Source organism: Cervus elaphus, chromosome 19, assembly GCF_910594005.1.
Source record: "Cervus elaphus chromosome 19, mCerEla1.1, whole genome shotgun sequence".
Classification (NCBI taxonomy): Eukaryota; Metazoa; Chordata; class Mammalia; order Artiodactyla; family Cervidae; genus Cervus; species Cervus elaphus.
In genome coordinates this window covers 78,259,904-78,278,784 of record NC_057833.1, presented here as the reverse complement: position 1 = coordinate 78,278,784, position 18,881 = coordinate 78,259,904, and the positions used below count along the sequence as shown (strand labels likewise).

At 37.4% G+C, this 18,881-nt stretch overlaps 1 protein-coding gene across 1 annotated transcript in view; it reads right to left on the bottom strand.

Moving 5' to 3' along the window:
* The window catches only part of BRWD1 (bromodomain and WD repeat domain containing 1), a 124,709-nt gene that overhangs the window by 74,395 nt on the left and 31,433 nt on the right, over positions 1–18,881 (bottom strand). Inside the window, exons 10-17 of the mRNA XM_043874485.1 lie at positions 14,833–14,903; positions 12,969–13,069; positions 12,120–12,160; positions 11,012–11,110; positions 7,852–8,002; positions 7,491–7,625; positions 3,222–3,350; positions 2,822–3,047 (exon numbers count right to left, since the gene is read on the bottom strand). Coding sequence (XP_043730420.1) covers positions 2,822–3,047; positions 3,222–3,350; positions 7,491–7,625; positions 7,852–8,002; positions 11,012–11,110; positions 12,120–12,160; positions 12,969–13,069; positions 14,833–14,903 — 953 coding nt within the window. The remainder of the gene's footprint in view (positions 1–2,821; positions 3,048–3,221; positions 3,351–7,490; positions 7,626–7,851; positions 8,003–11,011; positions 11,111–12,119; positions 12,161–12,968; positions 13,070–14,832; positions 14,904–18,881) is intronic.

Sequence of the window (18,881 nt, the reverse complement as noted above, 5' to 3'; positions counted from 1 at the left end):
ATAGACCTTCCAACCACACAAGCTTATAAGCAGAATTCTAACAAATTGAGATTAATAGGGTATTAGGCAAAAAGAATGCAAAGATATACTTGTATACTTGCATCCATAGTAACACATGAGAAACTGAAAAATGTCATACTATTTCAGGGAAAAAAAGAATACTTCTATCCTACTACATGAGTTAGATTCCCTTGTGTCTCAGGTAACATCTCCATTTTACTACGGAAATCAATGAAGAACCTAAAAGAGCTAAATAAAAATTACTGAAGCTTTTTTGATGACTGTCAAAAAAAAAAAAAAAAATGAGCTAAGAAAAGCAGAAGTGGAGCCCTAATCTAAAAGGATAAAAAGACTTTCATTAGAACCAGGAGTAACATAACATTCCTAAGATCACAACATGGAACCAAAGGGAAAAGAAGAGAAAAGGAGACTTCTAATCCTCTCCCCTCTCCCCCAAAACCCATGTTACACTTCTCTCCTGGCCCTGAACTTAGATGTAAGCTTGGCGAACACCATCAAGAATGATACTGGTTTCTATCTGGCATAATGCAACCACCATTCAAATATTTAAGAAGGCTTCAATGCTACAGTATTCTTTCACTACAAAATACTACAGCACTGGAAAGAATACAAGAAAGAAGGGCTTTCAAATACTGGATAACTGGGCCCCCTGAGAAGACAAGAGTCCAGTCTTTGGACTGCTCCAGGTAACAGCCTGGAGGCAATTTCCAAGCTGCAGACCAAGGAGAGGGAACCCAAACACCATCCAGAAATCACACTGAGTGGAGAGACAGAGGTCAGGGTCTGGGAGCAAGCGGGAAGACTAAAGTATGCAGACTGGTTAGAAGAACTGAAAAGATACGCCATGATAACACTAATTTTAAAAAGCTGGATTATTTACATTAATATGAAACAAATAGTCTTCAAAACAAGAAATACTCTCCCAAGAATAAACAGGGACATTTCATAATGATGAAAGAATTAATTCACCAAGAGCACAATCTGAAATGTGTATTTACATAATAACAGAATTTTAAAACAATAAAGCAAAAACTGATTGAATCGAAGGAAAAAAATTAGACAAATCCACAGGATAGTTGGATATTTCAGCACTCCTTAAAATAGCCACAAAATGGGAAAAAGCCAAGTGTTCTCCAGCTACTAGTGAATGGATAAATAATGTATATCCACGCAATGGTACATGATCACTAAACATGGGGAAAAAAAAAAAGACTGATACCTGCAACAACAGGAATGAATCTCAAAAGCACCATGCTAAGTTAAAGAAGCCAGACACCACAGACTACATATTGTATGATTTCATTCATATAAAATTCCTTTAAAAGGAAAAATTAAAGTGACAACAACAGTCATTAAAAGGGGCCAGGAGAAGGGAGAGGAATAATTCTACAGAGGCTCAGGAGAATTTCTGGGGGCACTGGAAATGCTCTGTTATTTGCATTGTGGTGGTGGCTTACATGACTGTCTTAACATTTCTTAATTCATTTGAATTACACACTTAAAAGTGGTGAATTTTGTTGTACATAAAGTATTTAATCAAACTAATAAAAAGAATTTGGAAGAGTAAACATATGGTGATTGTAAATCTTTAACCTTCAAGTTTCAGCAAATCAATCCTCATCCAAACAAAAGTATCTTTTTTTATTTTTAATTGGAGGATAACTGCTTTATAATGTTGTGTTGTTTTCTGCCATACATCAATATGAATCAAGTCACAGGTATACACGTCCCCTCCCTCTTGTACCCCCTACCACTTCATTGCACACACGTATCTTTTTTTCTTTGCTCAGTACAAGAATACCAGAGGAAAATGCTACACTGCTATGAACAAAAACAAAACAAAGCAAAACACCTCTGCCCTTGGCTAAGACAGGCGAAGGACAAGATCGAACTGGAACCTCCTCTGCCAGAAAGTTAGTGTTCAAGGAAATGATGGGGACTTGGGAAAGGACACAAAACTCAGCCTAAAGGGTTTCCACAGCCAAATCCAAGGATAACATGAGCAACTAAGTAATGACAGTACTGGATTTTAACACACTATATAACAACCCAGAAATCCAGACCAAAACTTAATAAATGGGAGAATAGTAGATGGTCAGCTAATGATAAAATGAAGAAGCAATGATAAAAGAGTTGGAAAACCATTTCGCAACCTTCAGAACAACAACTGATTCAGACAAGAATTACCAATGGATCTTCAAACTTCCAGGTAAAGTTAGAAAAGGAATAGGTTATTTACTCAAGTTACTAAATAATTACAAAGAGGAAAAAACCTTCAGAGTGGAGCACTTTGGCAGATACCCAGTGTTCAAAGTCAACATCATCAATAACTGGATGAAACACAGCCATAGGCATCCTGACATGATACTCCAAAAAGACTACATCATTTATGTTGTGCTCTTAAAAAATGCACAACCTGAACTTCCCAAATTAAAATCTACACTGGGGAGGGAAAAAAAGCTGTAACAGGCATTATTAGAGTAACAAAATTTGATTACAGGCTAGCTATATAATAGCATAAATGTTAAATGTTCTATTTTTGATAACTGTTCATGATTATATAAGAAAACATATTTGTTCTTAAAAAATACATACTGAAGTATTTAGGGGTAAATGGACATGAGGCCCAGAACTTAAGTCTCAAGTGGGTCACAACAATGATATCTATCTAGAGATAGAATAATAAAACAAACATCGCAAAATATTAAGGACTGGTAAATCTGAAAGTACAGGAGTTCTCTGTATTATTACTCACATTTTTCAAATTTAAAAAAAAATTTTTTAAAGGTTTAGCACTTACTTGTTGCCACATAGCCTAGTTGTGGAACCAAATGTTCATCTGCAGAATTTTCTCGGCCAGGCACTAATCGCTGATACTTAGTTGGATGAGGGTTTCCATCTACATCTACCAAGAATGGTGGAGGCATAAGGTGAGGGGCCTGCTGAGTCTGCTCATCTAAGACGTAATTGTTAGAATCCCTAATCAGTGGTCGATAGTCAGTATGGAAGAACATCTGGTCAGGAATCTAGAAATGGAAAGTTTACAGACTGAAATTTTGGGGATTAAACATGTTAAAGAACATAAATATTAACCAGTTAATTTTATTAGAAAGGATAAAAAATCAAAACAATACATCTAACCTATTTTTAAAACATCGTTCTTAACTATTTACATGCTCTATGAAAGTATGTACAATGACCTTTTCATATGGCTTGCTGCATCCAAAACCAAATATCAGAAGGTGACCGTGAGAATCTGTACAGGCAAAATGCTGTCCATCCTGTGAAAACTTACAATCAAAGACAGCTCCATGTCCTTGTCCTTCAATCTAGGAAACAAAGATGGAAAATTTTATGACCATTTCTATGTAACATCTTAACTTCTGAAAAAAATATTTAAAAACGAATTTTTCATTAAGCACATCAATATTTTCAAAAAGTAAAATTCACTTTAGATATCACTGGTCTAGAACAAACCTTGAAAGATCTTCTAAGAATTAGTTCTCAAAATGATCAAATGAAGGATCATCAGTTCAGTTCAGTCCAGTCACTCAGTCATGTCCGACTCTTTGCAACCCCATGAATCGCAGCACGCCAGGCCTCCCTGTCCATCACCAACTCCCGGAGTTTACTCAAACTCATGTCCATCTTGTCAGTGATGCCATCCAGCCATCCCATCTTCTGTCGTCCCCTTCTCCTCCTGCCCCCAATCCCTCCCAGCATCAGGGTCTTTTCCAATGAGTCAACTCTTCTCATCAGGTGGCCAAAGTACTGGAGTTTCAGCTTCAGCATCAGTCCTTCCAATGAACAACCAGGACTGATCTCCTTTTAGGACAGACTGGTTGGATCTCCTTGCAGTCCAAGGGACTCTCAAGAGTCTTCTCCAACACCACACTTCAAAAGCATCAATTTTTCGGCACTCAGCTTTCTTTACCGTCCAACTCTCACATCCATAGATGACCAATGGAAAAGCCATAGCCTTGTCTAGATGGACCTTTGTTGGCAAAGTAATGTCTCTGCTTTTTAATATGCTGTCTAGGTTGGTCATAACTTTCCTTCCAAGGAGTAAGTGTCTTTTAATTTCATGGCTGCAATCACCATCTGCAGTGACTTTGGAGCCCCCAAAAATAAAGTCTGACACTGTTTCCACTGTTTCCCCATCTATTTGCCATGACCAACCCAAAGTGAAGGCCTTCTTTATGTCTTACAGGAGAATGAAACTTCCATAAACTTTTTAGTACATAACAAAAATCTATTGATTAATAACTTACATGGGAAATGATTAAAAATGAATAAAGTTTGTTACTCATGAATTAAAATCAATACTTTTATGGAGTTTAAGCTTTTCACTTAGATGACTAACCACCATGCAAAATTGGTAATGCTGCAAAAGTCTCAAGGGTGCATATGTAAATTCTTACACCTGCAACTACCTTACTTCAGACTGCCACAAATTTCTAAGTGTGTCGTGAAGGTTGGGCTTCCCTCATAACTCAAGTTGGTAAAGAATCCGCCTGCAATGCACGAGACCCTGGTTCGATTCCTGGGTCAGGAAGATACCCTGTAAAAGGGAAAGGCTACCCACTCCAGTATTCTGGCCTGGAGAATTCCATGGACTGTACAGTCCATGCGGTGGCAGAGTGAGACATGACTGAACAACTTTCACTTTCATGAATGTTGCCTTAAATAGGTAACTTCTAAACTGCTTTATTCTTGTTATTTTAACTCTATATTCGATTAGTTTAGTATTAACAATTTATAGTTAAATGAGATGTTTCAATAACTCATTAGTATAGAGCTACACATACTTGTTGTCACAGCCTATAAATAATAATTAAAATCTAGGACAAGTTAACCTAAATCAGTACTGGAAAAAGGAATCATCCACCCAAACAAAACAGAAGTATCTATTTTCATTGCCAGAACAAATTCTCATACATACCTAAATACCCACTTGAAAAACAATTCACTTCTGCTATACCACACATGAAAGAGTGCCTTTAACAAAATGGGGGGGAAAATTAAGATATCAGGATACTTAGGGACCTGCTGAATAAGATAATGCCCCCTTGACCTGAGACTCTCAGTCCAAGTAAAGCAAAGGCAGGTGGGGAGGCAAAAGCCCTGGGCTGGTCAGGCAAAACTGGTGGCAGCTACTTTGCTACCACACATGTGCAACTAACCTCACCAAAAGCTCTGCTAAGGGTACCTACTGAGAAGGAAGTTTCCCAAATGGGCAAACCTACCTAGGCAGAGCAAGACACACGCTGCTTTTTATCTGCTGTCTGAAGAGTCCTACACAATCATTCCTGATAAAACAAAAATAGGCTGCTGCTGCTGTTGTTGCTGGCGGCGGCAGCCGCAAAAAAAAAAAAACAAACCTGCAACTGTGTCCGGGGAACACTTCAATGTCACACTACGTTTACTACTTTTTTAATGAAATACTGTCTCATTAGTAGCTTAAAACCCAAGAATTAGGAGACTCTCAGGTCATCAGTAAAGGTAAGAATTATTCAGCCTACAAGGCCAATTTTTGGCGTCTGACTAGAAATAAAATCATCATTGTCCATTTGAGACTTAACAGGTTACTCTTAGTCCTAGTGGTTATTTTAGATTATATTCTGTTTAAAGCCTGAATTAATGTAGTCTTCTGTTTAAACAGATTAAATTTAGGATGTTCCTATTGAGTTTTAAAGGACAATTAAGAAGATGGATGTACATATGAGTTTTAAGGCCACAGAAAAACTAAAGAAGGCTTCTTTCTTTTCCAAGGATTCTGAACAGAGATGCAACATTCAGAGATGCCTAACAATGTACTTTATGCTATTTGAGTTGTTTTAGTGCATTTAATGTTAGTAAATAAAACACTTTAGAGAGTTAAACTGTCCAATGTAAGCATATTAAAATTAAAATTTTAAAGGTCAAAAAAAAAAAAGAGCAAAAACATGGAACACATGGACGAAGATGGTTTTCAATCAAAAGGTCTAAGAATCACTCATCTGTAGGATGCTACTGTACTGCCTCAAAAATTAATTAGCCTTTGAACTGGGTCTCAATATACATAAAGAGTAATTTTAGAAAACCTATCAATGTGTGCGTCTCAAAAGTCTTAACCATGTATAAGTCCTTTTATACATTCCCCTCAGAATTTATCCCAAGGAAATAATCAGGGATCGACATACACAGCCATATATATTCAAACTGTTGCTGCTGTGCAAGTTTTAGAAACTACTGAAATACTCAACAATAGCAAATTAACTACATAAGTAATTTTCTTCTAAGAAAGGCTGAATTTACCATCAAACATACATTTACAAATTCTTAAAAAATATTTAAAGGCTTGAAAAGCATTCTTTACATAAAATGAGAAGGGATTACAAAACTGTATGTGAAAAGAGTAAAAACAAAAAACTATGTGTAAGAACGCCAACTAATAATTCTGTAAAGAATGATGCCATCAGAAAATCTCCAATGGATATTGATATCTGTGAAAGTTTAATGAGGAAACAGACATTTACACAGTCTCTGGAAAAAAAATCAGCTTAAAAATTACAAAGAAAAGAAACATTTAAAAAATTAGTGCAAAAACTTGGCAGATGTCACCTTAACCAAATACTTCTAATTATCACATTAATAGTGGAACATATAAACATCATTAGCCTCCTAATATAATGCATGGAGGGCACATTATCATTTTTTTTATCAAAAAATATACAACAGTATTACATCATGAGGAAATACCAGAAAAAACAAATATCCTATAATATTACTTGTCTGTAAAAAGGCAAGATATGCAGGGTGAAGGATTACTGATTTTACAGAAGTGGAAATACATAACTACTTAATATGATGCATGATCCTGAATTAGTCCAAGGGGTAAAACATAACTATAAAGGCATTTTTAGGACAACTGACAAATTTTGAATGTAAACTGGATTAGGTAATGCTACCTTATCAATGTTAAATTTGCTGATTTTTGGTAACCATATTGCAGCTATGAATAAGAAATTCTAAAAATATGCAATAAGGTCATAATCTGGCTTTCAAATATTTGTGTGCAAAAAGAAAAAAACTGAGGAAACAAAAAATGATGTTTGACTCCTGAGAGGACTTTACTGAATATTATTTTTTATTAGCAGGTATTTTAATAAATTTAAATAGTGAAAAAGTGTGAATTACCATACATAATTTTGCCAATTTAAACACAGGAACACATTCACAGATACAAAGCTAAATAAATAAATTTTGAAAATCCTTCCCTCGTGTGAATTAGTTATAGAGAGTTCACTTACATATGTACGTTTGTATGTATGACTATCAGATATTTATCAGCCTTAAATAAAGTAGCACCCTGATCTCTAGAAATACAAACTGCCAAAAACATGCAGATCGGTTTCGGCTACATGTCCTTATCCAAACATTTGAAACAAGTGCAAACAGGCATGGAGACACATACTCCCCCCACTTACCATATTGAAATAATGTTTCATCTTGGTGCCTTTTGTGATATCCCATATGAATATGCTGCCATCATGTCCTGCAGATAACATAATTCTGGAATCAAAGGGATGTGTCTCCAAAACAAATACTTCATCAGCATGTCCCTTTATTCAACAAAGTCATATAGTTAAGGAAGGTCTGCAAGTTATAAGTTTAAAATTAAAAGCCCATGCTGTCACAGTATCTAAGGGCTTTTGAAAATGCATTAATTACAGTGATTTATACATTAGTATATATACAAATTTCTATTCATTTGATAATATAAATGAAACAGGTTTTTTAAGTTAAAAAAAAAAATCTTTATTTGTTGTATGTTATAAAACTACCTACCAACAGGTTATGAAGCAGCTGTCCAGTATAAGAATTCCACACTTTGAGGACATGATCATTCACAGCTGTGACAACAATGCTATCATTCTGATTCCAAGCTATCATTGTTACTTTGGGTTTCATAAATCTTTCCTCTTCCAAAGATAAATCTCTAAGAAAAAAAAATACAACATGTGCAGTGCTATATGCGTAGGAGGCTACACAATCCCTCATCAATACAAAAATAGTAAATAATCTAGCTCACGTCCACACTTTAGCCACATCACAAGAGTTTATCACGTCTGACCCACAAGAGGTTATCTACTAACAGATGAGGGCAAGATCCCAAGGGGAAAGGGATGATCCAGGAACAGTTCAGAGGCTGAATATAGGCAGATTCCAGAACACGACCATTATTCATAAAAGCAAAGCTTTTCTCTACACCTAGGATTCCTTTTCTCTTGACTGCAAGGCTTATCGGTAATATTTTCAACTACGTGGAAGACAGGAAGAAGGTAATTCACCTTCATGCCCCCAATGTCTAGAAAAGTGCCTGACAGACTTTCAGTGTGCTGAACTATCTCTTTACACTTCCTACAGACTGTTCCTACGGCTCCCTTGGCAAGAAGGGTCTTATATACACATGTCTGCAATGTTTTGCTGCCTTCATGAAAGCAATATGCACATTCTGTGTAAAATACAGCAGTCAGTAGTATGGAGGGGTGGGGGGAGAACCTAGCTGCTTCTGAAGTCATACAGCACATTCTAAGAAAGTATAAACATAAAATAAACATGTATTTTAAAGAAAACAGCTACAAGGAGGAGTGCTATGTGACAGCTACCTGTGTAAGCACAATGGAACACAAAAGACTAAATAATTCTAACTAGACTGGTCAGAGGAAGTGTAACACAAGAGACAAAATGGAATACAAGCTAGGATTTCCACGCTTCACCTGAATTTACTAACAGACATGTTGCATTTCATCAAATTGATCAGTCAAGATCAGAACACTAGAACAAATATATCCATCAATTTATACACATAGAAAACACTGCTTTTCAAGATTCGAAAAGAGGTAAAACTTTAAATGAGAAAAGAATATTTCTACCAAGAGGGGAAATACAGGAAAAGTTCTCTCCATGAAGAGAGTATAGCAATAAGAAAACTAAACAGTTCTCAGTCTCATTTAAAAAAATTCTGAACCTCCTTGGTGACCCAGTGATAAGGAATCCTGTCAACGCAGGACGTGGGTTCAATCTGAGTTCAGGAGGAGTCCACATGCCATCAGGCAAGGCCCAAGGCAGCCAAATAAAGTATTTTAAAAATTTTATTCAAGTTTTTACAATAATGTTCCTATTTTGCCTAATGAAGTAGCTGTTCATACATGAATACAGTTTCAAATTTTCTTCACTGTTATTCATTCATTATTATTCACTTTCACACTAAGATGCTGAATATCCAGATGTAACATTTTTAAGTAACGGTAAAGATTTGTTTGTGAACAGGGATTATCAGATTTCTAGTATGTGTTCTTTCCATTCTTTACCACAGGTCATTCCACAAAAATATTAATATCAAATTTACTTTGAAATCCAATACAACTGTTTGAGTCACAGTGGAGAATGAGTTAATTTCTCCTACTATTACTAAAAATAAAGCAGATATGAAGATTTCTAAACAACAGAATGTGTAACATTTTCCAGAAAAAATGCTAAAAACAGTGATATGCCTACTCTACACCAAGTAGACTAGGCTTCCCTCGCAGCTCACTCATTAAAGAATCTGCCTGCAATGCAAGAGACCCAGATTCAACTCCTCGGTCAGGAAGATCCCCTGGAGGAGGAAATGGCAACCCACTCCAGTATTCTTGCCTGGGAAACCCCGTGGACAGAGGGGCCTGGCGGGCTAGTCCACGGGCGGCGGGGCCTGGCGGGCTAGTCCATGGGGTCGCAACAGTCAGACATGACTTAGCAACTGAACCACCACTACCACACCAAGTTCTGCGACAAATGTGCATAGGATTTTCAATTGCCAATAGTTCTTACAAGCAGGTAGTTTCATCTCCCAGATGATGAAACAGATTGTGATGGTCTCAAAATGATATAGCTATAAAAAGTGTACATGGTACTTGAGCAAAGTTCTGACTCCAAAACTCATATTCTTCCCACCACCTATACAGTCTCCCAGTAGGTACAAATTCAAAAACACAATGTATTTGAAATTTATAATATCTATCTTGGGAAATACTAAAATTATCTCAAAGCTGCTGAAAATGTTTGAGACTCTCGAGTGTTAGATGGGGGTGAGGGGCCACAGTTAAGACAAATTTGCCTTCAATACCATTTTACAAACCAAAATTTTACCATGTAAAATAAAAATATCACTCCCAATGGAGATCAATTTTTAAAAACCGAAACAATAAAATGTATTTGCTTACTTTTTTTTAAAACCAGATATAGTTTTTTCCCATTTATTTTTATTAGCTGGAGGCTAGTTACTTTACAATATTGTAGTGGTTTTTGTCATACATTGACATGAATCAGCCATGGATTTACAAACCAGATATGGCTTTTTAAAATGTAACTTTTTAAAGATTCAAGTCAGTGTGTGGCAAAACCACTACAATACTGTAAAGTAATTAGCCTCCAATTAAAATAAATAAATTTAAAAAATAATAAAATAAATAAAAAATTCTAGATCTTTACGTAAGTAAAAGAAAAATAAAAAAAGTAAGAATTCCAAAAATCGTATCTTCATTTTTGTTTTCCCAGCTTATAGGATCTTAGCTCCCTGATCAGGGATTGAACCAATGGTCCCTACAGTGGAAACCTGGAGTCTTAAACAGTGGACTGCCAGGGAGGTCCCATCCTATCTTCAGAAAAATAGAATTTTCTGAAAATCTCCATGTTTGACATACTTATTTATATATTTAAAACAGTAGGTGGTTTTAAATGCAACACTTCAGAAGAAGTCAATGCTTTGAACAATGGAATAAATACAGTGTTCTTTCCTACATAAATCTTAAGATTTTAACAGGTTTAAGTATGTGTCAGACATGCAGGAGAGCCATTCACTTAAATCGGAGGTGGCTCTAGTTCCTGAACAAAGCGAAAAACCAACCAGAGAGACAGACCAAGTATTCAGTATGCACCCACTTAGAAACAAACCATCTCAACTTACCCTGAGATTCTAGTGGCCATATCTAGTAAGATGCTTCTCCATTCTAACTGTTCAAATCTCCAAATTCGTGCTGTTCCATCTCTGCTACCACTTAAGAACCTTAAAATAAAAGAAACAGATCTACTTACATACATGCTACCAAAGGCTACAGTTAAAACCACAAGCAAAAAAATTTTTAATGTAGCTATCTTGACTGCAGGTAAATCTACAGGTGTTAATTCAAAAAGACGGGGATTTACGGCCTATCTAAAAGGAGAAAATCTGGTTTGCTCTGATTTGCCTGGCCCTATTGTAAAGCACATTTCAAACCCAATCATTACCTTGTCAAATAGTTTTGAAAAGATATGTGATAAGTACTAGGGAGCAGGGAAGGACAACTAAAGATGAATGGAAGAATTAGTAAGAGCAAAAGTGCCATTATAAGCATTTAAATTCTAAACTCAATTTCATGCTAGTCACTATGTATAAATAAATCCATCACTTAGTTAAGTGTTAAAAAGAAGAGGTAAAAGGTACCTGAAAAGACAGTGGGGACCACAAAAAAGGATATAATTTAAGGGATAATTTTGTTGCAGATTACATCACAGTAATTGATTAGAAAAGATTTAACTATTAAAATGGGCATCCCTGGTGGCTCAGCTGGTAAAGAATTCACCTGCAATGCGGGAGACCTGGGTTCAATCCCTGGGTTGAGAAGATCCCCTGGAGAAGGGAACGGCTACCCACTACACTATTCTGGTCTGGAGAATTCCATAGACTGTAGAGCCCATGGGGTTGCAAAGAGTTAGACACAACTGAGCGGCTTTCACTTTCACACAACTACTCAAATATAAGAAATTTCATTATCCTTATACCTAATTCTCCTGTAAATCAAACAGCCAGTAGTGAGCTAAAGAACTACTTTGGATATAGGAGGCTGCAGAAACTACAGTTCTAAAAACTTCATTGTTTCCTCCCTGTCAGACACTTTTTCTTCAATTACTACAGTTACTAACAAGGGCCTGCCATATGATATATAACTGCAAAGTGACATATAAGCTACACTAATAGGAAGCATAACACATTTACCCAAAAACACACTCATGAATACAAACTCACACTTACTTACCGATCACCACTGTTACAAAATTGGATGCTATCAACTTTATCCTAAAGAGAGGAGAAAACCAAACACAAAAGAAATCATCTACATAGTTTGTAAACAAAGAAAGAGCCCACCCAGTTTTACAGTTAGAAGCACATTTGGTTTAAAGCAAGAGATCTGCACTTTTGCTGCTTAATCCTGCCATTCAAACATATATTGTATGTTTAAGAGCAAAGAACCTAACTACAAATCAAACCAGACTAAGATACAGCTTTTATCTCAAAGATAGACACATAGGGTTTAAAAAGAAAAAACAGCCTGCTTCTAAAATTAAACCTGTATTTACAATTAATTATATCTACAAAATTAATATGGATAGAAAGTGATAAAAAAAAGTTTAAGTAGCTGAAAACAAGTCGCATTCACTTGATTATGTGCAAAACAAACAAACAAAAATTTCTTTGAAAGTGATTCTGTTTTTTATCAAATAACTTCACAGAACTTCCTTAAGGAGAAAAAGATGACCTGACGGCTGACCAGTACTCCAGAACACTGAGAGTTATCTATCTTATGGTGCACGTTAATGAAACAGCATTCTAATTCCATGAGCTTGGTTAAGATAAACAGGCCCAGTTCAAACCTAATCTACTCCAATCAACTGTCACAATCAAATGGACCTGAAGCAGAAATAACCTCTGTAAAGCATTAGCACAGTAAGATACTGACAGGTGCTGAGCCTGTCGGTATCATCTTTCATCTTTAAATGCAATTCCTCCTCCATTTAAGTTAAAAGTAAAGTCAATAATGGTTATTGAGACTATATACCAACAAGAATATTAAAAATTTACTTAATTTTAAAGCATGAAGACTTACAGTGTGACTTTCAAGTTCTGCGATTTTTTCAGGTGCTTCAAAACCCAAAAAATACATTCTGATTACATGATCAGTACTACCTGTGGCTAGAAACATACCACCTGAAACAAAAATTTTAAGTTTTAAAATCCAGTTTGTAACAAATGCCTTAACCAAACTTCTATTTTAAGTAAGCTCTCTATGCCAAAAGTAAATTCATCTCAATAGATCCATCTCATTATATAAAGAACTTTTAAAAATTAACATAATATATTGTGATGTTATGATTTTTAGAAGAAATTTGTATTTGGTCTTCATCCCTGTTTCTGGCTGAACTCCTAAAACCCTTAGAATTTCCTAAGTGAAATGATACTGCTGTCTTGATTTTCATATAACAAACCCATTTCAATCACACCAGACTTTATGTTAATGAGGTAACTTTTGAAAAGTATATGAAGAGGAACCAGCCATGTGATAGAGATTGGGAGAGAGGGCTGGGAGAGAGCTGAATCCATCCTTATGGCCAATGAGTTACCCAACTGTGCCTGTGTGATGAAGCCTCATAAGAAACCCAAAGGGCAAGACTCAGAGAGCTCCAGGTGGATGAACAGGAGGAGATCAGAGAAGAATAGCAGGACTGGAGAGTCCTCCTTCCCAGAGACTTTATCCTAAACATCTCCTCCATCTAGCTATTCCTGAATTATGTTCTTTCATAATAAACCAAAAATCCACTGAGTGAAAGGACTTCTGTCAGCTGCTTCAGCAAATTAACTAAATCCAAGGAAGAAGTTGTGGGAACCTCTGAGCTACAGCCCGTCAGCAGAAGCAAGGTGACAACCGGGTCTGAGGCTGGAGGTGGTCTGGGAATCTTGTAGGACTGAGCCCTTATTCTGTGCAGTCTCACACTATTCCCTAGGCAGGCAGTGTCAGAATGGGGTTGAATTGTAGGACGCCAAGCTAGTATCAGAGAACTGTTTGGTGGTATTATAGCAGGGGGTGGGGGTGGGGGGTGTACACATCAGATGACACTTAATTTTAAAAAGTTAATTCAATCTGGAAATGTTTATTATCTCCCTCTGTCATACTGGTTGTGACAAGGACTAAGACGCTGCCACTCCAAAAATGCATGAAAACAGGCTCTGCTCTCTAAATCCCTTTACAGTCCTAGGGGATCCTGGTGACTTAGATGGTAAAGAATCTGCCTGCAATGTGGGAGACCTGGGTTCAATCCCCGGGTCAGGTTCCATCCCTGGGTCAGGAAGGTCTTCTGGAGAAGGAAATGGCAACCCACTCCAGTACTCTTGCTTGGAAAATCCAGTGGACAGAACAGCCTGGTGGGCTACAGTCCACGGGATCACAGAGAGTCAGACATGACTAAGTGACTAACACTTACACACCTAAACATAGCTATGGTATATGAAGTTCACTTGTTCACATTTTCAGACTTCTATGGGGGAAAATCTTTGACCTCTCCCCAAAACAAAGGTTACCACACAAGTCAACTGTACAAAAAAAGAAAAAGAGGAATAATTTCACAAGATGTGTGTAAAACAAACCTAAACTCCCCAAACCCAGCAATTCAAAGAAAATCACAATCTTGGCTTATCATACACACGGGGCACATGGCAGAGGAACTGCTCATTTGGACACTTTAAGCGTCCTTTTTGACAGTTCTCCTATATCCCTGGCTCTGATTACTATGAAAAATCCAAGAAAGTCAGAATGGAGAAGATAAGAAAAAGGCTAATTAACATCACAGGTTAAATCTAATGAAATGAACATAAGTCATTCACCATCTATCTGATAAACGCCATTAGCCATAATGTGGTTGGTTGCTCAAAAAAACTAAAACAAAACTAAGAAAAAAACACTAAAGGTATCTTACCAACACTAAATGAAGAACACAGCATTTGAACACCTGGTCTAGGCTTTTCAGTGAACTTCAGGGGACGTGGACTAGAAAAGAAGAACATGTTGTTTTAAAATACACATTAACATGTTTAACATACTGGAAGTTTCCATAAGCCTCTTATCCTTATTTCATCAGAGGGCAGACAGAATGAAAACCACAATCACAGAAAATCAACCAAACTATCACATGGACCACAGCCTTGTCTGATTCAATGAAACTATTAGCCATGCCATGTAGGGCCACCCAAGATGGACAGGTCATGGTGAAGAGTTCTAACAAAATGTGGTCCACTGGAGAAGGGAATGGCAAACCACTTCTGAATTCTTGCTTTGAGAATGCCAAGAAGAGTATGAAAAGGCAAAAACATGTGACACTGAAAGATGAACTCCCCAGGCCAGTAGGTGCCCAATATGCTGCTGGAGAAGAGCGGAGAAATAACTACAAAAAGAATGAAGACACAGTCAAAGCGAAAACAACGCGCAGTTGTGGATGTGACTGGTATTGACATAAAGGTCCAATGCTGTGAAGAACCATATTGCATAGGAACCTGGAATGTTAGGTCCGTTAATCAAGGTAAGCTACAAGTGGTCAAACAGGAGATGGCAAGAGTGAACATCAACATTTTAGGAAATCAGTGAACTAAAATGGATTGGAATGGGTGAATTTAATTCAGATGACCATTTTATGTACTACTTTGGGCAAGAATCCCTTAGAAGAAATGGAGTAGCCCTCACAGTCAACAAAGAGTCTGAAATGCAGTACTTGATTGCAATCTCAAAAATGACAGAATGATCTGTTTCCAAGGCAAACCATTCAATATCACAGTAATCCAAGTCTAAGCCCCAATCACTAACGCTGAAGAAGCTGAAGTTGAATGATTCTATGACGACCTACAAGATCTTCTAAAACTAACACCAAAGGAAGTCGTTTTCATCATAGGGGACTGGAATGCAAAAGTAGAAGTCAAGAGATACCTGCAGTAACAGGCAAATTTGGCCTTGGAGTACAAAATGAAGCAGGGCAAAGGTTAACAGAGTTTTGCCAAGAGAACGCACTGGTCACAGCAAACACCCTCTTCCAACAACACAAGAGATGACTCTACACATGGATATCACCAGATGGTCAATACCGAAATTAGACTGATTATATTCTTTGCAGCCAAAGGTGGAGAAGCTCTATCGCTTCTCAGCCTTCTGGCTAAGAGATCAAGTGCAAAGATGAAGAAACCCTATCCAGTCAGCAAAAATAAGACTGGGAGCTGACAGTGGCTCAGATCATGAACTCCTTATCACAAAATTCAGACTGAAATTGAAGAACAGAAAATCACTAGACCATTCAGGTATGACCTAAATCAAATGCCTTATAACTATACAGTGTGATAAGTGACAAACAGATTCAAGGGATTAGATCTGATAGAGCACCAAGAACAATGCACAGAGGTTCGTGACATTGTACAGGAGGCAGGGAACAAGAAAAAGAAATGCAAAAAAAGGTAAAATGGTTGTCCGAGGAGGCTTTACAAATAGCTGAGGAAAGAAGAGAAGCTAAAGGCAAAGGAGAAAAGGAAAGATATACCCATTTGAATGCAAGGTTCCAAAGAACAGCAAGGAGAGATTAAAAAAACTGTCCTCAGTGATCAATGCAAAGAAATAGAGGAAAACAACAGAATAGGAAAGACTAGAGATCTCTTAAAGAAAATCAGAGATACCAAGGGAACATTTCATGCAAAGATGGACACAATAAAGGACAGAAATGGTATGGACCTAACAAAAGCAGAAGATATTAAGAAGAAGTGACAAGAATACACAGAAGAACTGTACAAAAAAATCTTAATGATCCCAATAACCACAACAGTGTGATCACTCACCTAGAGCCAGACAACATGGAGTCCAAAGTCAAGTGGGCCTTAGGAAGCATCACTACGAACAAAGCTAGCGAAGGTGATGGAATTCCAGCTGAGCTACTTCAAGTCCTAAAAGATGACACTGTGAAAAGTGCTGTACTCAATAAGCCAGCAAATTGAGAAAACTCAGCAGTGGCCACAGGACTGGTAAAGGTCAGTTTTCATTCCAATCCTAAAGAAGTGCAATGCCAAAGAATGCTCAAACTACCACACAATTGCACTCATCTCACACACTAGGCAAAGTAAAGCTCAAAATTCTCCAAACGCGGCTTCAACAGTAAGTGAACAAAGAACTTCCAGATGTTCAAACGGGACTTAGAAAAGGCAGAGGAACCAGCAATCAAATTGCCAGCATCCACTGGATCACAGGAAAAGCAAGAGAGTTCCAGAAAAACATCTACTTTTGCTTTATTGACTATGCGAAAGCCTTTGACTGTGTGGATCACAACCGACTCTGGAAAATTCTTAAAGAGATGGGAATACCAGACCACCTTTCCTGCCTCCTGAGAAATCTGTATGTAGGTCAAGAAACAACAGCTAGAACTGGGCATGAAACAATGGACTGGTTCCAAACTGGGGAAGGAGTACATCAAGGCTGTATATTGTCACCCTGCTTATTTAACTTCCAAGGAGAGGACAGACATCACACGAAATGCCGGGCTGGATGAAGCACAAGCTGCAATCAAGACTGCCGGGAGAAAGATCAATAATCAGATATGTAGAGGACGCCACCCTTATGGCAGAAAAGTGAAGAAGAACTAAAGAGCCCCTTGATGCAAGTAAAAGAGGAGAGTAAAAAAGTTGGCTTAAAACTCAACATTCAGAAAATGAAGATCATGGCATCCAGTTCCATCACTTCATGGCAAATAGATAGGGAAACAATGGAAACAATGACAGACTTTATTTCCTTGGGCTCCAAAATCACTGCAGATGGTGACTGCAGCCATCAAATTAAAAGACATTTGCTCCTTGGAAGAAAAGCTCTGACCAACCTAGACAGCATATTAAAAAGCAGAGACATTACTTTGCCAACAAAGGTCCATCTAGTCAAGGCTATGGTTTTTCCAGTAGTCATGTATGGATGTGAGAGTCGGACCACAAAGAAAGCTGAGCGCCAAAGAATTGATGCTTTTGAACTGTGGTGTTGGAGAAGACTCTTTGAGAGTCCCTTGGACTGCAAGGAGATCAAACCAGTTAACCCTAAAGGAAATCAGTCCCGAATATTCATTGGAAGGTCTGATGCTGAAGCTGAAACTCCAATACGTTGGCCACCTGATGCAAAGAACTGACTCATTGGGAAAGACCCTGATGCTAGGAAAGACTGAAGACAGGAGAAGGGGATGACAGAGGATGAGACTTTTGGATGGCATCACCGTCTCGATGGACATGAGTCTGAGCAAGCTCTGGGAGTTGGTGATGAACAGGGAAGCATGGCATGCTACAGTCCATGGGGTCATCAAGAGTCAGACACGACTCTTGATGAGTGAGTGAACTGAACTGAACCTACTGGCTTTAGGCTGAAATCGAAGCTGTGATTCAAAAATCTCCCCAAAAACAAAAGCCCAGAACCAGACAGCTTCACAGCTGACTTCTATCAAACATTCAGAGTAGAGCTAATGCCGATCCTTCTGAAACTCTTTCAAATAACTGCAGAGGATGGAACACTTTCAAACTCATTGTATGAGTCCACCATCATCATGATACCAAAACCAGACAAAGACATCACAAAAAAAGAAAATTACAAGCCAGTATCACTGATGAACATCAACACAAAAATCCTCAACAAAATTCTAGCAAACAGAATTCAACAACACATTAAAAAGATCATACACCATGATCAAGTCAGGGTTATCCCAGAAATGCAAAGATTCTTCAATAAACACAAATCAATCAATGTGATAAACCATATTAACAAACTGAAAGATCAAAACCATATGATAATCTCAACAGATGCAGAGAAACCTCTTGACAACATTCAAAAGCTTATTTTGCCCATTTATGGGCATAGAACGAACCTACCTCATCATAATAAAGGCTATATACAACAAACCCACAGCAAACATTATTCTCAATGATGAAAAACTGAAAGCATTCCCTCTAAGATCAGGAACAAGACAAG